Source organism: Chlorocebus sabaeus, chromosome 7, assembly GCF_047675955.1.
Source record: "Chlorocebus sabaeus isolate Y175 chromosome 7, mChlSab1.0.hap1, whole genome shotgun sequence".
NCBI classification, from domain to species: Eukaryota; Metazoa; Chordata; class Mammalia; order Primates; family Cercopithecidae; genus Chlorocebus; species Chlorocebus sabaeus.
This window is the reverse complement of record NC_132910.1, coordinates 91653165-91675008: the sequence shown is the minus strand read 5'-3', so window position 1 is coordinate 91675008 and position 21844 is coordinate 91653165. Positions and strand designations below refer to the sequence as shown.

Below are 21844 nucleotides of genomic sequence, written 5' to 3'. Positions count from 1 at the left end.
TGTCCCCTCTAATGACAGGGTCACACTTATCCCCGAAAAAAATTTGTTGTTTATATGAAATCGAAATTTAACTGAATGTTTTATTTTGTTTTGGGGAGTTTTTTGTTTGTTTGTTTGCTAAATCGGGCAACCCTAGCTAGAGAGTCTTCTGTTTTCCACTACAAATGCTAATTCTATGGTCATATTATATAACATTCTACTTTTTCTTCTAAACTATTTCTTGGTAGTTGTTGGATTGGATAGCAGAAGCAAACAGGGTGCAGATGATGGCTTCGTTACAGTGAGCCTAAAGCCGGACAAAGGTACGGATACTCTCTTCTATATGTTTACCTTCTTGCTGGTTGTACGCTTGTTTTTTGGCCTGTAAGCACTTACTTCTTGACATTTGGGTTGTAGGGAAGAGAGCAAATTCCCAAGAAAATCGTAATTATTTGAGACTGTGGACTCCAGAAAATAAATCTAAGTCAAAGAATGCAAAGGATTTACCCAAATTAAATCAGGTAAGTGCTTAAAGTTCAAATCATTCACTTCAAACCTGGTTGCTCTTTTTTCTATGACTGAAAAGTCATCCATAAATGTGGACTCAGTGCCCCTCAAAAATAATAACTTTGGGGCAGTTAATTAGTATCTGGACCTATTTTGTGCATCTGTATTTATGCATCAAAAATATGCTCCATTGTGAGAGAATGGCTTCCTCAGAGGAAATGTGAACCACAACATATTCCATTTTGAGAGTAAACGCATCTTATTCCAATCATTAAAAATACCCTCAGATACTCGAAAGACAAACACATGCTGTTTTCAGATCACTGTGCTTAGCTATAAAGGCATCTGCACATTTTCCTTAAAAACCTGGTGAAATGAGGAGGAAAAAAACAATATAAATAATTATAGGCTGAAAATACTAAGTTTTGTAATCAGAGAACAGAAATCACCTGGGTGGAGACTGTAAGCATTAAAGCATTACTTCTGTCCAGGGAGATGGGGCATGTGTCGTGGGAGGAGGGATTGGAGCTAACCTTGGAAAAATTGAGGTGCATACTAAAGTGTGTAGACGTGGAAAGAGATGAGTCTCAGATTTCTTTAAGATGTTTCGAAAGGAAAAAGAGAACAAGAAAAATGTTACTGAGACAAATGTATGACGTAATCCTTCTTGACTCTAGGTGAGCTGTACATGGATGTTTACTTTTTCATTCTGACTTTCATAGATGTTTGAAATTTTTCAAATTAAAAAAATGGGAAAATAAGCTGGGTGTGGTGGCTCATGCCTGTAATTCCAGCACTTTGGGAGGCCAAGGCAGAAGGATCACTTAGCCCAGGAGTACAAGACCAGCCTGGGTAAAATGGCGAAACCCTATCTCTACAAAAAATGCAAAGATTAGCGGAGCATAGGCTGAGGTGGGAGGATCACGTGAGCCCAGGAGGTTGAAGCTGCAGTGAACCGTGATTGCACCACTGTACTCCAGCCTGGGTGACAAAGAGAGACCCTGTCTCAAAAAGAAATAAAAATTAAAAATTAAAAATTAAAAATGGAAACATCAATAAGAGACTTTAAACATGTCCATCCAGCCTAGGTGGAGGACTTTCCAGGGATCTTTAGGCGTTCCCATGTAAATGGCTTTTCAGTCCACTTCAGTCCTGCCTCTCTACTCCCTGAAGATTTCACATTGTGTTTTTCCAAATCTTTTTTCAGGGGCAGTTCATTGAACTGTGTAAGACAATGTATAACATGTTCAGCGAAGACCCCAATGAGCAGGAGCTGTACCATGCCACGGCAGCAGTGACCAGCCTCCTGCTGGAGATTGGCGAGGTCGGCAAGCTGTTCGTGGCCCAGCCTGCAAAGGAGGGCGGGAGCGGAGGCAGTGGGCCGTCCTGCCACCAGGGCATCCCAGGCGTGCTCTTCCCCAAGAAGGGGCCAGGCCAGCCTTACGTAGTGGAGTCTGTTGAGCCCCTGCCAGCCAGCCTGGCCCCCGACAGCGAGGAACACTCCCTGGGAGGACAGATGGAGGACATCAAGCTGGAGGACTCCTCGCCCCGGGACAACGGGGCCTGCTCCTCCATGCTAATCTCTGACGATGACACCAAGGACGACAGCTCCATGTCCTCGTACTCGGTGCTGAGTGCCGGCTCTCACGAGGAGGACAAGCTGCACTGCGAGGACATCGGAGAGGACACGGTCCTGGTGCGGAGCGGCCAGGGCACAGCGGCACTGCCCCGCAGCACCAGCCTGGACCGGGACTGGGCCATCACCTTCGAGCAGTTCCTGGCCTCCCTCTTAACTGAGCCTGCCCTGGTCAAGTACTTTGACAAGCCCGTGTGCATGATGGCCAGGATTACCAGTGCAAAAAACATCCGGATGATGGGCAAGCCCCTCACCTCGGCCAGTGACTATGAAATCTCTGCCATGTCCGGCTGACACGGGCGCCTTCCCGGGGGAGTGGGAGGGCAGGGAGGGGAGGGACTTTTTTATGTTCTTCTGTGTTGAGTTTTTTTCTTTCTTTCTTTCTTTTAAATTAAATATTTATTAGTACCTGGCTTGAAGCCTAGTGTTTTCATAATGTAATACAATGAAAACTGTTGGAGAAATATTTAAACACCTCAATGTAGGTACAGTACACTCTTGTTTCGGGGAGGGGATTTACCAGAATACAGTTTATTTAGTGAATTCTAAAAAACAAAAAGATGAATCTGTCAGTGATATGTGTGTATTATAACTTATTAATCTTGCTGTTGAGCTGTATACATGGTTTAAAAAATAGTACCGTTTAATGCTAAGTAAGGCAGCAGTCATTTGTGTATTCAGGCTTTTAAAATAAAATTAGAGCTATAAGGAAAATGAAAAGCCACAAATACAAGACTGTTCTTAAATGGAAGGCATCGTCAGCGAGGGTAAATCCTGTACCACTTTAGGAAGTATTAAAAATATTTTTAAGATTTGAAATATATTTCATAAAAGTCCTCTATTCAAAATCATATTCCACAGATGTTCCCCTTCAAAGGGAAAACATTTGGGGTTCTAAACAGTTATGAAAGTAAGTGATTTTTACATGATTCCAGAATAACACTTGTATTTGATCAATTTAGACAGATACCAGACCAATTTTGCATTTAAGAAATTGTTCTGATTATTTACATCAACTCATTGGAATTCAGTGAAAAGTAACAGTCTTTTGTCACAGAGAATCTGAAAGTAGCAGCAAAGACAGAGGGCTCACGACAGGTTTTTGCTTTTGCTTTGCTTTTGTTTTTGAAAGAGTAAAAGTACTGATGCTTCTGATACTGGATGTTTAGCTTCTTACTGCAAAAAGAAAGCGTAAGTAAAACAGTCAACTTTACCATTTCCGTATTCTCCGTAGATTGAAGAAATTTATACCACATATCGCATATGACCATCTTTCCATTAAATCAATGTAGAGATAATGTAAACTGAAAAAAATCTGCAAGATAATGTAACTGAATGTTTTAAAAACAGAACTTGTCACTTTATATAAAAGAATAGTATGCTCTATTTCCTGAATGGATGTGGAAATGAAAACTAGCGCACCTGCACTTTGAATTCTTGCTTCTTTTTTATTACTGTTATGATTTTGCTTTTTACAGATGTTGGACGATTTTTTCTTCCGATTGTTGAATTCATAATCATGGTCTCATTTCCTTTGCTTCTTTGGAATATTCCTTTCAACACATTCCTTTATTTTATTATACATTGTGTCCCTGTTTTAGCTATTGCTGCTGTTTTTTATTCTGTTTACAGGATGATTTTTAAACTGTCAAATGAAGTAGTGCTAACCTCAAATAGGCTAAATGTGAACAAATAAAATACATCAAATACTCAGATACAGCTTTTTATCTTTGTGTTTGAGTTCCTGCCTAAGACAATAACATTATTATTTTGACAACTTTTGCAGGGGAAATTGTATTCGGCAACCATTTTGATTAAATAAATTTTGTAGGCAAACATATAGAGACAAATACAATTTGTAGTATATCAATGACTATATTTAAAATAAGGAATATAATTGTTATCAGTTACCTAACTTAAAACGCTTATCCCTAATGATCAGTGATATTGAGCTTTTTAAAATATGCTTGTTGGTTGCATGTCTGTCTTCAAAACCACAATGAGATACCATCTCACACCAGTCAAAATGGCTATCATTAAAAAGTCAAAAAAGAACAGATGTTGACAAGGTTGCAAAGAAAACAACACAAATACACTGTTGGTGGGAGTGTACATTAGTTCAACCGTTGCAAAAAGCAATGTGGCAATTTTTGAAAGAGCTAAAAACAACTAGCATTCGACCCAGCAATGCCATTACTGGGAATATACCCAAAGGAGTATAAATCATTCTGCTATAAGGACACATGCACATGAATGTTCATTACAGCAGTGTTCACAATGGCAAAGACATGGAATCAGTCTAAATGCCCATCAATGACAAATTGAATAAAGAAAAGGTGGTACATATACACCACAGAATACTATGCAGCCATAAAAATCAAGATCATGTATTTTATGGGAACATGGATGGAGCTGGAGGCCATTATCCTTAGCAAATTAATGCAGGAACAGAAAACCAAATACCGCATGTTCTCACTTGTAAGTGGGAGCTAAGTGATGAGAACACATGGACACAGAGAAGGGAACAACACACACTGAGGTCTCCTTGAGGGTGGAGGGTGGAGGGTGGGTGGAGGGAGAGGAGCAGAAAGAGATAACTATTGGTTAATAGGCTTAGTACCTGGGTGACAAAATAATCTGTACAACAAACCCCCATGACACTAGTTTACCTATATAACAAACCTTCACATGTACCCCTCAACCAAAATAAAAGTTAACAAAAAAAAAATACTCATTCCACATAAGTAATAACAGTGAAAATTCCTCTGTTTAATCCTTAATAGCATGCTATAATGCCATTTGGCTTAATCAAGTAGCTAGTCATTTATTGAACTCTGATTGTTACACGTGACTCGATGTGTTTTTACCTTTGAGGTCTTAAATATGCCTCAAGAAATAACTGCAAAATCTAATACTCTCGCCCATCCGTACTTTGCCAAAATCAAAGATAGGATTGAGTGGGAAATAAGAGTGTGTTTAAATGTGTAGCCCTGGATAAAGAAGAGGGGCCAGCATTTTCCATTATCATTAAGAAAGACAGTAAATGAGCAGCAAGTCCCTCTGAAAGCCTATGTCTCTTATTAATATGCTGAGATTTCTGTTGCAGGCTTGTCCTTATTCGTTCAAGCACATTATAGTGCTTTTCATCACAGCAGCAATATACTGCATAATGGCAGGTTCTAGTCTATGTTTACTTCTAAAGGATGCACAGGGAGGAGCCTGAACCCTTGAGTTGAAATTTCCAGCTTAGTCTATGAGACAAATATGCTCATCAGCTCATTGGCTACATCAGAAGAACACCCTGGGGGAATCATTTTGCCCTCAGCTTCCAGAAGGCAAGTGATACATTTCTAGTTGTTCATGGTTGTGTTATGTACTTTTCGTGTCTCCATGGATTATTCTCTTTGATTTCAACTTGTGATTCACCATCTTCTCTGTTTTTTTTGGGGGGGGGGGGTGGGGGTGTTTGTTTTGTGGGGTTTTTGGTTTTGTTTTGTTTCGTTTTTTGGTTTTGTTTTTGTTTTTGAGATGGAGTTTTGCTTTTGTCACCCAGGCTGGAGTGTGATGGCACAGTCTCTGCTCACTGCAACTTCTACCTCTGGGTTCAAGCAATTCTCCTGCTTCAGCCTCTGAGTAGCTGGGATTACAGGTACCCGCCACCATGCCCAGCTAATTTTTGTATTTTTAGTAGAGACGAGTATCTCACCATGTTGGCCAGGCTGGTCTCAAACTCCTGACCTCAAGTGATCCACCCACCTTGGCCTCTCAAAGTGCTGGGATTACAGACATGAGCCACCGCGCCCAGCCTTTATCATCTTCTCTGGCCACTTTACCCCCAGCTCTGTCAGTCCTTCCCATGCTAATATGATAATGATGACACCAGTGCAGATGAAGTGTTCAGTGTCTATATCCCAGTGAGGTTCCTGCTCCAGAGCACTGGGTCCTGGCCTCAATGGAGCTTTCACATAAGAACAAGCAAAAGAGAAAGCTACTGCTACAGAAAAGGAACAAAGCAAACCATGCAGTGTGTGGATGCAGGGAAGGGATGATGCTAGAGAAACCACAGATCTAAGGATATCACTGCTTCAGCACCACTTCGAAGCTGATTGTAGAGAGGAGCAGGATAAGCTATGTGGTAGTACCACAAAGAGAGCCACGGGCAATAAGGAGGCCCATGTTCCAACAGCATCCTCACCCCCACCAAGGTGGTGCAGGCCGAGTACCCTGGCTTCTGGGCACAGGGCAAATCCCGCAGCCTGCCCTCTTCAGGGCAAACCTCTTTAGGAAGGGTGGTGAGGCTTCTCTTCCTCACTTTCCTGGCCACAGAGACTCTATAGGAACCTCCCGATCTCGGTAGAGTAACTTTGGTCTGGTCTCCAGCTGAAGCTTTGTCTAGGAACCTGAACTTAAAGAGATTCTGCTTCTTGAGCCTAGCAGGGAAACTGAAGTGGAGGTGTTGGCAGCTGCTTTATTTCCACTTCCGGTTAAGGGCTCCTCTGGTTGTGTATTCATCATTACCCATCCTGTAAAAAGGCTCTTTTGTTACATATTCAACTTCTAACCTGAAAAGAATAACAATTGATGTGTGGAGTAGAAAGCGTTTCATACTCTTTTCTGCTTTAAAATGACTCCTTTACATAATGTTTAGGGCCCTGTGCCTTTTGTTTAACGTGCTCTTGACAATCTAATTCTTTAAAAGGAAAGCATAGGAGTCAGACAAGGGAGTTTATCGTTAGACACAAGTGAGTAGAGTAGGCTAAGACTAGGATTCTCTTTATGTGGGGCAGATGGCAGAGGGCCCACCTGTAGATTGTTAGGGCTTCCTGGGTTCATAACTACTTCCTCCCCTCACCCTTCACAGAGAAACCAGAAGAATTCTGCAAAGCTAAATCCTGTAGCTCTTAGAATACCTAAAGGAGAAAGTATCAGCTAGATTCATGGCACCTCCTAGGATTGGCCTGGAAATAATCTTTTGAGTCCTAGAATAGGTCTGGTGAATTCATGCATTTCATGACTATTGACCACCTACTATGTGAGATATTGTTTTAGGCACTGAGAGTACAGCAGCAAATGACAATGACCAAAAACAATCCTTGTCCTTAAGGGAAATTCTATTTTAATAAGGGAGACAGACTATAAGCAAGGTAAGTACCATATCTGTTATGTTGGTGGCATATGCAATAAAACAAACACAGCAGGGAACCACGGTTAGAAATGCTGGGCTTGGCAAGGTGGTGAAATTTTAGATGGGGTGATTCGTGAAGACCTTTCACAGAAGATGACTGTTTAGTAAAAGCCGAAGGAGTGAGCCATGCAGATGAGATGACTGGAGGAAGAGCTTCGCAGACAGAAGAAACTGCAAACGCAAAGGCCCGGAGGTGTGAGTGCGCCTGGTAAGTTTGAGGGACATCAAGGAAGCTGTGGATGGAGCCGAGTGAGTGAGGTGAGGTGGTGGGCAATGACGGTAGAGAGGTAATAAGGAACCAACGACAAGATGGTCCTCAACTCTGAGGGAGATGGCAGCCACTGAAGGGTTCTGAGCAGAGGAGAGACATGACCCAACGAAGGCTTTAACAATAATTCTGGCCACTATCATGACAATAAGTAGAAGCACAAGGATAGAAGCAGGCAGACCACTTAGGAGGTCACTGCAGGAACTCAAGTAAGAGTTAGTGATGACTTTTTCATGTACCCTCACTTCTGAGGCCTGAAAGGAGCAGAGGGGCACATCCATCATATCCTAATGGTCAAAGCAGGCACAGGCCAGGTAAGACTCAGAAAGGGGGATGGATCCTACTTCTCAATGAGAGACATGTCAAAGAATTGTTGTCCTCCCCTATTCTGCCACATCGACCATCCTTCTGGGTTTTCCTGGGCCTTCTTGGATGTTCACTAAATATTTTAGCATCTAGCTCATAAATTTCCTTTCTGCCCCAGTTTTTTCTACCATTCAGGGAACTTCTACATCTAAACCAAAAACCCAGAAAACACTTTAACCTTGATTTCCTGGATTCCTGTGATTTTTCCATCCCCTGCTGTGTCTTAGAAATATGAACTCATACCTTTTCAGCTCTGTCATTCCCAGGACACTTGTCTCAGCACTTCTAGTCCTTCAACTCCTCTATTAAACCATGAGGTCTCACACTGATTTTCCTATTGAGATATGATCCTGTGGTCATCTCTTCCACCAGTATCTTTTCAGCTCTTGCAACTCAATTTGCCTAGATCCCCTCTATCTGCCATCTGTCCTCTGTGATGGTTACTCTGTAGACCCCAAATCAGGAATTGTTATAAGCATCTGCCTTCTGCACTCACATCTGGGTTGCTGAGTAGCAGACACTGCTAGAGGTGAAAAAATTTACGTGATATAGATTTGTACTACTCCAGTTTTATGATTTTTATCTTCAGATCGGTTCTGAATGCCAATTAGCAATCCATGATTGTTTCATGTCTCTGATCCAATCTTCCTAATCCCCCAAATAACTATTTTAATTCTTTACTAGTCTCATCGAATCCCCTAATCCCACACCTGCTTCCTCTTAGATGAAAATTTGATTCTCGGTTAACAGAAATAATTGGAGCTATCAGTTGCAACTCTCAACTCTGAGCCCGTCAAGTGCAAATGTGTCTGCACCTGCAATCTACTTTTCTCGTTCCTCCGTGTTGGAGGAAAATTCAGCACTCTTATCTTCAACGTCTTCTTCACAATAGCCTCAGGTTGTAAGAATATCTGCTCAATCCCTTAACTTTGTAACATACTAGTTATTGACTTATCTAACTGCATCACAGCCAAACATGAAAGAGTGGTCTTATCTTACTACCTCTATTTCTTCCAGTCTAACTTCAATGCACTTCAGCATGGATTTACCATTGCACTGAAACTACTCTTGCTGAGGGCAACAATGATTTCCTAATTGCTAACTCCAGTAGATCCTGATTCTTAACTTACTTCTGCTTTCTGTGGTGTTTAGATCTTTTGACACTCCCTCATTAAAATTATCTCCTCCTTTTCAAGGTGTCTGTGACACCAATATCTTTGCAATTCCCCTTTGTTTCTCTAATAAATTCACCATGAACTTTCCTGGGCTGCTTTCCTTTGCCTACCTCTTACATGATGGGCACCGCAAGGATCTTCCCAAGGTGCTCCTTTCTCATTGCTTGCCCTGAAAGAATGCACCCACTTCAATAACTTCAGCCCCTACCTGTCTACTAGTGACTCCCAAATACTGAGTCAGCTCAGGCTTCTCTCTGGAACTGTTTCATTTAGTCTACATGTGTTGGGTGCCTTGGGTGTTCCAGGCTCTGTGTCATGGGCTAATAACAGCACTGACAATGAACAAGAGGCACAACAATGCTCTCACTTCCTGAACTTATATGCACTTCAAAAACTGGACCCTTCTCTCCCCATAACGTTTCCCTTTATTATTCCTTAGTTAATTAATAACAGCAATATCCCTGTAGAACTGAAGCCAGAAATGTATGTCATTCTTGATTCCTCCCAATTGCTTATGACCCCTATTCTTTTTTTTTTTTTTGAGATGGAGTCTCACTCTGTCACCCAGGCTGGAGTGCATTGGCATGAGCTCAGCTGACTGCAGCCTCCACCTCTGGGATTCAAGTGATTCTCCTGCGTCAGCCTCCCGAGTAGCTGGGACTACAGGTGCACGCCACCACACCTGGCTAAGTTTTGTATTTTTAGTAGAGACAGGGTTTTGCCATGTTGACCAGACTAGTCTCAAACTCCTGACCTCAGATGATCTGCCCACCTCAGCCTCCCAAAGTGCTGGGATTGCAGGCATGAGCCACTGTGCCCAGCCCTTATCAATTATTTTCTATTATTTTTTAGTTTTTATTTTATTTATTTTTATTTATTTATTTATTTTGAGATGGAATCTCGCTCTGTCACCCAGGCTGGAGTGCAGTGGTGTGATCTTGGCTCATTGCAAACTCTGCCTCCCAGATTCATGCCATTCTCCTGCCTCAGCCTCCCTAGTAGCAGGGACTACAGGTGGCCACCACCACGCCCAGCTAAGTTTTTGTATTTTTAGTAGAGACGGGGTTTCACCACGTTAGCCAGGATGGTCTTGATCTCCTGACCTTGTGATCTGCCCGCCTCGGCCTCCCAAAGTGCTGGGAGTACAGGCGTGAGCCACCGCGCCCGGCCCCATTATTTTTTATAAACACCATTCAGTCTCTGCCCCTCAGTCTATTCTCAGTTATACTGACAGTCCAGCTTTGTATGTGGCGATAGGTTCAGGAAGGTTTTATTAGGTTTGTATATTAATATTTGATCTATCTCTTCAGTTCAGACTGTATTTGTATAGGTTATCCTTAAGCAAAAGTATCAATCCTATTACCTTCACACAGCAAAAGGAGATTGATTGCTTTTTACTTAAAACAAAACAAAACATTTATTGGCTTGTTGTGGATTGAGCAGGCTCTCAGCATCTTGCTTCTTCTTGACACCTTTGCCCAATATCTGATGATCCAACTGCCCCAAAGTGTGACCCAAAGGGAGAACTCAGAGGTTGGTGCTCTGATGGAAGCTCACATATGCATTCATAGTCCCTGACCTCGGCAACTTAAGTTTTCTTAATTGGGTCTGCTTTCAGTAATTGGAAGGCACTCATTCATTTTTTCTTTCTTTTTTTTAACTTTTATTTTTATTTTAAGTTCAGTGGTACATGTGCAGGTTTGTTACGTAGGTAAACGTGTGTCATGGAGGTTCGTTGTACAGGTTATTTCGTCACCCAGATATTAACCCTGGTACCCATTAGTTATTTTTCCTGATCCTCTCCTTCTTCCCTACCTCCACCCTCCAATAGGCCTCAATGTGTGTTGTTCCCTTCTATGTGTCCATGTGTTCTCATCATTTAGCTCCCACTTATAAGTGAGAACATGCAGTATTTGGTTTTCTGGTCCTGTGTAAGTTTGCTAAGGATTATGGGCTCAAGCTCCATCTATATCCCTGCAAAGACATGATCTCATTCTCTTTATGGCTGCATAGTATTCCATGATGCATATGTGTCATATTTTCTTCATCCAGCCTATTCACAATAGCAAAGACATGGAATCAACCTAACTGCATCAGTGATAGGCTGAAAAGCAGTCATTGAAAATGGCCCTTTGGCTATTTGTCAGTCTGTGTGTGACATAATTACTCTTCTAATCATTGGCAAGCAAGATAGAAATGGGCAAGTCTGTAAATTCAGCATGTCACACTTTCCTATGTGTACATGAATGTTTGTAGCAAGTGTCTGAAACAAACTTTTCGGATCACAACAAAGATTGCTGGATTGTTGCCATTTTATTGTTTGCCCCTAGTCCTCCCTCTCACACTCCTCAGTTATTCTTTTAAACTACTGCTTACGTGATCTGTTGAAAACTTTAATGTAATCATGTTTTCCTCTGTTTCAAGCCTCTCAAGATCCCATCTTCCTACAGGATAATAGACAAGCATATTCAAAGTTTATGATCAGTCACTACCTTTACTCTATATACTATTTCTCAACACTGGTTGGTATTCTAACAAGTAAAGGACCAAAAATATCCAAGGTATTACAGTATACTCATTTTCCCCTTTTGGTTCATATTTTACAGCATCCTTTGTCATGCTGTCAAATTCTATGAGTCAGGTGCAATATTTCAATCCCTCCTTCAATTCCTGCTGCAAATTTAGACCTTGGAGTGGGAAACGGGGAAGAGTATTTACTTTTGAAGTTTCGAAAGTGAAAGAAAGTTTGGTATAAACCAGTAAGTGATCAGTATGACATTTCAAAAGCCAAAAATGAAAACTTAGCATCAGAATTTGGATAATACACCTCTATAATTTGCATTGAATTGTCCAGTATTTTCAGTGTAATGCAACACAGTGTCTCTTCTCACTGTGAGAAATAAAGAACTGTGCTGAATAATGAGGAATAAATCAGGAAGTAATACCTGAACTTGCCAGGTATTAAATGCTTCTTAAATGCTCGTATAAACTGAGAAGATATTTGGAAGAGTCTAGGAAAAGATAAAAGCACAAAATCTTTTGAGATAGGACACTGGGTTACTTCAACAGTTTGTCTCATAAAGAAGAGAATTTGTAAATACCTGCTGCTACGGAGTTAACCTGGGTATATTGATTTTCTAAAATACTTAAGCAACCTATGAAATTATAAACATTTTTGAAAATGAGTAAGATGAAATAGCTTTAATGGTATACACAGGTTGACACGAATATTTCAGAATCTTCTTTGGAATTTGACCTTTGCTCCAAATGGGAAGGGGCAAAAAATACCATTTTAGAGCAAATTGTCTCTTGGGTGGCTTGCCCATGTCCAGGTGTTTGCTGTGAAGAGACATAGCAGTTGGAGTCCTCGGGCTACACCATCACTCCCTGCAACTCTTACCACCTGGTTCACCATGGCTCACTCTAGGGGCCCTGAGTACACAATGCTGACTCTGGCAATGATGAAGCCACGAGGCCAGAAGAAGATTCTGACTATCTGGGAAATTACAGAACCACTCATTTCTCCAGCACAATGTTTACCCATGTGTTGAGATTTCTTGGGGAAAAAAAAAAAAAAAAAGACAATTGATGAAGGACTTGTCTCTGGGCTTAGCCTTGCTGCTATGCTAAATTTAAACTCTCTTTATCTTATAGTAGAGAAATTTCCATTGAAACATCATGCATCTGTATGAATATCACATAATAGTGTTTATTTTTGCTTACTTTTTTCTGTACGAGTAATACACAGACACAGCAAAATGAATTCCCATATTGACCAATAAGAAGTTATGTAGAAAGAAAGTCTTCCTTTATTAACATCTGTACTCCTACTTCTCTCCTTGGAGGTAAGTATTATTAATAGATTGAATTTCATTTGTTCTAGAAATGTCTATACATGTCTACATACACATATGCATTTTTGGTTTTTGTTTGTTTGAGACGGAGTCTCACTCTGTCGCCCAGGCTGGAGTGCAGTGGCGTGATCTTGACTCACTGCAAGCTCTGCCTCTCCCGGGTTCACGCCATTCTCCTACCTCAGCCTCCTGAGTAGCTGGGACTACAGGCGCCCGCCAGCACGCCAAGCTAATTTTTTGTATTTTTTAGTAGAGCTGGGGTTTCACCGTGTTAACCAGGATGGTCTCCATCTCCTGACCTTGTGATCCACCTGCTTCAGCTTCCCAAAGTGCTGGGATTACAGGAGTGAGTCACCGCACCCGGCCACATACACACAAAAATGGAATCAAACTAAAACATACACACAAAATGTTTTTAAAACATACACACAAAAATTGAATCAAACTAAAAGTTATTCTGTGATTTCATTTTTCACCTAAGGGTCATGGAGATTTTTTCCACAGATGTATATGGAGTTCTGTCTCATTTATGTTAATGTCAGCACAGTATTCTGTGAAAAGGAAACGTTCCATAATTTATTTAATTACACCTCTGCTGCCCCATGCTCTGTCTCAGTTGATGGACTTTTACTTATATGTAGGCTTTTCTTATCATAAACATTGTGGCAAGAAATATTATTGTAAAGAGATCTTTGACATATATAAGAATATCTTTGGGGGATAGAACTGAAAAGATAAACTTTCTACATCAAAGCATATGTCCATTTAAAGTCATAACGGAACCTGACAAATGGCCTTCCAAAGTCCTTCACTTGTTTACGTTCCCATCAACAGCTAGTGCTCCCTTCTTACAAACCTCCGGCAACATTTGAAATTAACACTTTCTAGTTTTGCTAATCTGATGGATAAAAGATGATATTTCATTTTAATTCAAATTCCTTTCACAGTGAAGAAGATAAATTTTTTAAACTGATATATAATATTTTACATATTTATGGGCTACTTTAAACAATGTTTACTGCTCCTTTAGGTGTCTTTTGAATTTGCCTTCTAACTTTTGGTGTCTTGCATTACACGATAGTGTGCATGTTTTATGAAATCAAATCTGTCACACTTTTTACATATGACTTCTGTGTTTTGTTTCTCCAGCTCTTAAATGCCACTCACTATGACAACAATGAGAGAATAAAGTGAAAGAGAAAGAGGAGGTTATTAAGCAGAATGAATTGCTCCATGCTCACTGAAGGCCAGTGGCTTTCCAAAGAGCTAGGAAGATGCATTTTTCCATGAGGCCTTAACAGCCACTTGTATCTGTCACAAAGCAGGCCCAAGCCAGAGCATCTAGTTACACCCATTCAAAGGCATCCCACAGAACCTCATTAATTTCTATTCTATTTTATCCCACTAGGGGGTAATGTTGGGCTAAAGACCGTTCCTGGTGACTAAATTTGAAGCCAGCATTCAACATGTTCTGATTAAAGTTTTATTTCTGTGGTCAAAACTAAAAGGATCCATTCCTCCCTTAATGCTAGAGACATTTAGGGGGGAATAAAAAAGAGGGCAGAGCTTTGAATTCAAGTGTAACTGAAATGATATTATCAAGAAGAGCCTGACAAAAGCCTCTGCTCCAGACAGCACTCAGTGGAGACAATGCATTTTATTCCATTACAGACACAGGAAGCCACGGACAAAAAGAGGAAAAGATTAAATGGAAGGGAGATGATGTCCTTCATGATGCAAACATTACCTAGCATTAAATATTTCCACAGGATTTTATTTCTGCTTAAAATCTAATTTCCCCTTGGCTTCATGGCCTTAAGCTGGCAAAATCCCCTCCTAAAACCCTGCCAACGTCATATTCCTGCAGTGTCAGTGTCTCCTGGGTCACAGAGCCCTCCTCCGTGGCCTGCCTAACTGGCACTCTTCCATCAGAGCGCCAACCTGTGGGAACAGGTGACTCCCCGGTGGCCTCACTCAGTCATAGCTCATGGAGAAACACGATGGGTGGAGGCCATTTTTTTTCTTTGCCCCCTCTACAATCACATACAAAAGCACCTTCTAGGTAAGATCACCCTTCAACCTTCCAAAGACCTCCCCCTCTCTAACAGCACTCAGTGTCATGGCACACTTTCAGTTTTCTCTGCAAAGGAGGCAAACTCAATTCCTCTTCTAACAGCTCCTGTAAAAACATCAAAGTTCTGAATAAAGAAACTTAAAGGTCAAAATGATCCAAATTAAATGACACAACCATTTAAGGATTCAAGGGCGTTACCTTTTTTTCTTTTTTCTTTTTCTTTTTCTTTTCTTTTCTTTTCTTTTCTTTTCTTTTCTTTTCTTTTCTTTTTTTTTTTTTTTTTTTTTTTTTTTTTGAGACGGTGTCTTGCTTTGCTGCCAGGCTGGAGTGCAGTGGCGTGATCTTGGCTCACTGCAAACTCCACCTCCCTGGTTCAAGTAATTCTCCTGCCTCAACCTCCCAATGCCTGGTTCAGGTAGCTTGGCCCTGTTGCTCTTCTCAATACGTTGGAGTCAGTCAGAGCCAAAGGTGACAATCAGAAATAGAATGTGTAGGCTGGGTGCAGTCAGCAGGTAATGCGATCACTAGAGATTACAGTCCCGAGTAGCTGGGACTACAGGCACATGCCACCATGCCTGGCTAATTTTTTTTTTTTTTTAATAATTTTAGTAGAGATGAGTTTCACCGTGTTAGCCGTGATGGTCTCGATCTCCTGACGTCGGCCTCCCAAAGTGCTGGGATTACAGGCCTGAGCCACCGCGCCCAGCCAAGGGCGTTACTTTTAAAACAATGCAGCCTGGACCTTGTCAGAGAGGTGCAAGCAGGTTGGGCCTTCCAGTATTCCACTAAGAAGCTCACAGACACCACCACCAGCACACAAAGTGGGGCAATTTTCTTTTCTAGATTTGTGAGACAAAGAGAAAGAGAGAGGAGAGAGAGAGAACTGTACGCGTGTGGGATAAAGACCTAATGAGCTCACTAAGTAAAAGAGCTAGGCTGAATTTCAAGAACATCAAGAAGAAAGGAGGCCAGCCCCCTTAGAGACTTTTACATTCTGTTCCTTTTCTTTTCCTTTTTTTAAGAGATGGGGTTGTGCTATGTTGTCCAGAATGGCCTTGAACTCTCGCTCTCCCAAGTAGCTGGGATTATAGGTGTGAGCCACAGCACCTAGCTACACATTCTATATCTTTTTTTTTTTAGACAGAGTTCCACTCTTGTTGCTCAGGCTGGAGTGCAGTGGCACGATTTTGGCCCACTGTGACCTCTGTCACCTGGGTTCAAGCAATTCTCCTGCCTCAGTTCCCATGTATCTGAGTTTACAGGTGCCCCCCACCATGCCTTTTAGTAGAGATGGGGTTTCACCATGTTAGCCAGGCTGGTCTTGAACTCCTGACCTCAAGTGATCCACCTGCCGCAGCCTCCCAAAGTGCTGGGATTACGGGCATGACCCACTGCGCCCAGCCTACACATTCTATTTCTGATTGTCACCTTTGGTTCTGACTGACCCCAAGGTATTGAGAAGAGCAACAGGGCCAAGCTACCCGAACCAGGCGTCAGCAGGTAACACAGTCACTTGTTTACACTTCCACAGATATTTTCTACGATTTCCCTTCCCCGTCTACGACAGACAGTTTGGAAATGGGAAGACATGCTATGACCAGTTTAAAGTCTGTAATTTGAGAGCCTGGGAAGGGGGTAGAAAGGGAAGAGTGGCGAAGAGTCAGCAAAGTGGAGTGCAGATCTCTGGAGCCCTCTCCTGGGAATAAATGTTCTCTCCCCACACAAATCTCTGCCCTTTCTAAATGGACTCCCATCTCTGTCTTCTTTCCCTCCCTCCTCACTGACTGCAGCTGCCAATCTGAAAGTCTTGTGAGTCAAAAAAACAAGCCTGGAGATTTCTGTGAGCTCTCTGATTCCCAAGAAGAAGAAAGGAAGAAAATTAGTAAAATGGCTTAGTGAAGCTAAGCCTGTGGGCAGACTACCCTGAGTTACCTGTTTTTCACTCTGCCTGTATTTTTCAATATCTATTTATTATACAGACTGAAATGCCACTAGTCAGAGCCATTTGGGTTTAGTACTGTCCTCAGACATGCGCAGTTGGTGTCCGGCCTTGGGCCTCAGGCTTTAGTGGGCCTTGCCTGGTCCACCCACTCTGACTATGCTGCCCCCTGATGCACTGCTCTGGAAGGACCAAGGAGACTGTCGTCAGGGGGACTATGCCACTCACCTTGTCTAGACCACATTCTGGTAACTCTGCCCAAACAGCTCTGAGCCCCTCCTAGGACCTGCCCAGTCTTCTTCTCATGTTGGGGAGAGCAGAGCCATGTACCCAGGCATGGCACCCTGGGCAGAAGGGTGCCTAGGAGTTGCCTGTTGGGAGGATCATTTATAGACCCTCGATATATAAGCTGGGGTGCCACATCCACATGCACAACACCATCCACAATGAGATACAGAATGCTGGGGGGTGGGTCTAGGGCCTCCACGTGTACTTTTCCCCGACCCAAACATGCTTTGGGTAGGCCAGCTTGGGTTAGCGATATTTCTTCAAAAAGGGACTACAATACTAACTCATTAGTATGAAATCAGTTTACAGACTCACCACTGGACTCTACCACTATACGTAATGTCAGCAAAAAGGGTCAAACTTTGTAAAATATTTGAAGAGATTTATTCTGAGCCAAATATGAGTGAGCAACAGCCTGTGACACAGCCCTCAGGAGTCCTGAGAACATGCACCCAAGAGGGTCAGGCTACAGGTTGGTTTTACGCAATTTAGGAAGACATAAGCTATCAGTCAATACATGTTAAGATGTGTATTGGTTCAGTCTGGAAAGGTGGAACAACTGGAAGTTGTGGGTAGGGGAGTGCTTTCAGGTCATAGGTGGGTTCGAAGATTTTCTGATTGGCATTTGGTTGAGTTATTATCTAAAGACTTGGAATCAATAGAAAGGAACGTCCAGGTTGAGATAAGGGATCATAGAGACCAAAGTTCTATCATGCAGGTGAAGTCTCCAGGTAGCAAGGCCTCAGGGAGAAAAGAAGGTAAATGTTTCTTATCAGACTTAATGAATCTGTTCCATCAGTAATTCTGAAAGGGAGGAGGTTTAATGAGGCATGTCCAACACCCCCTTCCCATCAAGGCCCAAACTAGTTTTTCAGGTTAACTTTGGAATGCCCTTGGTGGAGAGAAAGGATCCATTCAGATGATTGGGGGACCTGGAATTTTATTTTTCACTTACAATAAGCAGGATCAAGAAGAGATGGAGAAGACACTGAGTTATATGACTGGGTCCTGTAGCAATTCTGTGCACAACCAGACATCTAATCAATGACTCTAGCCTTGGCCTGGCACCCTAAATGACATTACTCTTCACCTCGTGACAAGTACCCCAATTGCAAGCCTAATGCCGAAGACAGGCACGTCTGACAGGTTTCACTGTGTAAGCCAAGTCCTGGCTTGTGTGTTTTGTTGGTAAGGATTCTAACACATTTTCTGGAGTCACAGAAAAAGTGTGCCATGATCACTTAGCCAGAACCACCATTGGAACCGGATAGAAAAATAGCCACACATGTGCCAGGTGTTTGCCACCCTTCGTCAAACAGAAGTACTTGAAAATTTCCTATGGGTATTACTCTTTAAACTCAATCCTATCTTAGACTGGAAACATCCTACAGAGGCTAGAATAAAGACTGGAATCCTAACAAAATATCTGGGTTTTTATTCTCTGAAAACCAGAGTTACCTCCTTTCTGCTAAATCTAAGTCAAGCAGATGGTTTTGGGTCATGTATTCATTGTCTTATTCTGAACCCCCTACCTTATACTAGGAGAAGTTTGGCTCTCTGTCCTCATCACCCTTCTTTCACATGGAATCCCTTACTGCCACAATGCCTCCTCCTTTAGTCTGTATGAGCAACTTCAGGCACTTGAGACATATTGGCTAACAACAAAGGAATCCCCAAATTCCAGACCGTCCTGCTTCAGCCCAAATGGATAGAGTAACATACAAAGTGACCAGGATCACTGAGGGACACCTGAATGGCTGTCAGGTGGCAATGGTGGCAATAATGTTCTTTGACCCTCATATGGCACAACCGATATTCACGGAATAACATTTTGGTATTTAAAAAGATCTTGAAGATTATCAGTCCAAATACCCTAATTTTACAGAGAAAGAAATTGAGACTCTAAATGTTTAAACTGTATTCAATTTAATGGAATAAAAGTGAATTTGGATTTGGCAATCTTTAGTTTCAAACCTGTCTGATTGCCAGTATTTCACAGTGCTTTTCTAGACAGCGCTGACAGGAGGCACACACGTAGCCTTTCTCCAGGGGTGTTTCTGTCCCGAGGGCTTTTTCCTAGCACGCTCTAGAAGATGAGGGGAGAAAGTGGATCATCCTTCACCCCCACCAAAAATCAGAATTAACTTAATAACAGAAATACAAACTTGTATGCTGCTTCTCACTATTTACAGTAAAAATAACACCCCTTGGTTTTAATTGGCAGTAAAAATTGCTCAATTTGCACAACTGCCATTAAAATGTGAGCTTATGACTGCAGAGTACAGTATGGCCTGATTGTTTTCACATAGATTTTGATTTAGCATGTCTCTTATATGCAAATAAAAATATTGAGAGGATGTGTATCTCTCAATTTTTCAGATCATTTTATATTCTTAGGGATTTTCAGTACCAATTGATTTTTTAAGTCAAAGTAAACTAGTTTATGTTTAAATGTAATAGTCTATTTTATTATAGTTTTATTATAAGCATTTATAATACTTTAAAGATCAAGCATCAGCTCACCCCTCTTTACTCTTCTTAAAAAATATGTTATCAAGTACTTCTGCTTCTAAGTATGATAAACTGTCTTGTATCAGACTAACAGTATCACAAGAAGAACTTAAAAGCTGGATAAAATAACAAAACAAACAAACTCTAGCATGAGAAAGCTACCAAGGAAGCTAGGACTTCAAGGACCAAGGTCCTAGAACAAAGCAATATGCATAAAGGTGATTGCCACGTTCTTCTCAACTTTTCCTCTTAAGGAATTCGTCAACTATTCATCAGTGCAGGAGCAAGAGGCTCGGAAACCAAGCAAAAAGGGTCTCAAAGAGGCGAAGATGCTGAAGAGATTTTGGTAGTCTCTTGAAGTTAGAGAAATAAAAGTTGTAGTTTGAGAATGAAAAGGGAGCAAGGATGCGAGAAGCCAAAATCCTGGAGAGAATGTAAATACAGAGAAAAGTTAATTCTGTATGGGTACCCCTTTCCCTTCAAGGCATTTTCTGACTCTTGGGCAACACGCAAAGCAACAGGTTAGGAAGCTGAGTCGAACTTCAGGTATTCTCATGGAACAGGGAGATAAAAATATTTCAGAGTCTGCCAAGGAGTTGAGATCCTAGAAGGCACCCCAAACTATTAGTTGGGACTCCTGAAAATCTATATCTTAAAAGTACATGTGGGTCAGGTGTGGTGGCTCATTCCTGTAATCCCAGCACTGCCTGCCAAGGCGGGCAGATCACGAGGTCAAGAGCTCGAGACCATCCTGGCCAACATGGTGAAACCTCATCTCCACTAGAAATACAAAAATTAGCTGGGCATGGTGGCAGGTGCCTGTAGTCCCAGCTACTCAGAAGGCTGAGGCAGGAGAATCACTTGAACCCAGGAGGCAGATGTTGCAGTGAGCCAAGATGGCACCACTGCACTCCAGCCTGGTGACTGAGCGAGACTCCGTCTCAAAAAAAAAAAGCACATGTGAATAAAAAATAGTCTTTATCAAAACTGAAACCCAGAAGCCAGTTTAATCACAAAGATAAAGAGAGCTGTGCCTATTTTCACTGCATGGCAGAAAGAAGCTACATCCTCTCTGGATGAATATAATATTATCCAGATCCTACATAATTTTTCATATATATGTATGACATTTAATTTTAAAAGTATCAAGTGTACTATGGGACATGACTAGAGAAAAAATCAGAAATAAAATCAAACCCAGAGATGATCCAGATATTGGCATTATCAGATACACACAGGCTTTTAAAAGATTGCATTTAATTTAAGAATATAAATTAGATGGAGAATTTCATGAGAGGAATGGAATAAAAATTGAATGCAAATTTCATAACAGATAAAAATAATAACTGAAGTTAAAAACTCAATGGATGAGCTGTGTAGAAAACTAGACATAGCTAAAAATTTTTAAAAAAAGAAAATTAGACATAGCCAAAAAAGATATTGATGAGCTGAAAAAAATAGGTCAACAAAAAATATCCACACAGAAGTATGGAGAGAAAAAATAATGGAATAGAAAACAGTATAGGATAAATATAGGACTTAGGGGAAGGTCTAAAATACATTTTTGGCAGCCTAAAAGAGGAGAGGAGAGAGAATGGACAGAGCGATGTTTGAAGATAAAATGGCTAATAATATTACAAATTTACAAAAGGCATTAAGCTACAGATTGCAGAAGTGCAAGCTATCCCAAGCAGGAAAGATACAAGGAAAACTACATTTAGACCTTGTAAAATTGTTTAAAACTCATGATATAGACAAACCTCAAAAGTATTAGGGAAATCACTTTTCAAAGGAACAACAAAGAGACTGACAGTTACTTCTTCAGTCATGATGGAAGCCAGAAAAAAGCAGAATAAGCATTTTAAAGTTCTAAAAGAAAAATAACTGACATACTAAAGCTCTATACTCAATGAAAATATCTTTCAAAAATAAAAGTGAAGTATTGAAATTATGATTTTTTTCAGACAAATAAAAAGTCAGGATATTTAATTACCAACAGACATGCACTAAAGGAACTATCAAAGAGAATTCTTTAAACAGAAGAAAAATGATCCTAAATGGA

At 41.2% G+C, this 21844-nt stretch overlaps 1 protein-coding gene across 1 annotated transcript in view; it reads left to right on the top strand.

Annotated features, from left to right (window-relative positions):
* The window catches only part of TBC1D9 (TBC1 domain family member 9), a 139054-nt gene extending 135219 nt beyond the window's left edge, over positions 1-3835 (top strand). The window contains exons 19-21 of the mRNA XM_007999858.3: positions 228-302; positions 397-500; positions 1694-3835. Of these exons, the coding sequence (XP_007998049.1) occupies positions 228-302; positions 397-500; positions 1694-2416 (902 nt within the window). The 3' untranslated portion in view covers positions 2417-3835. The remainder of the gene's footprint in view (positions 1-227; positions 303-396; positions 501-1693) is intronic.
* Positions 3836-21844: the final 18009 nt, after the last annotated feature.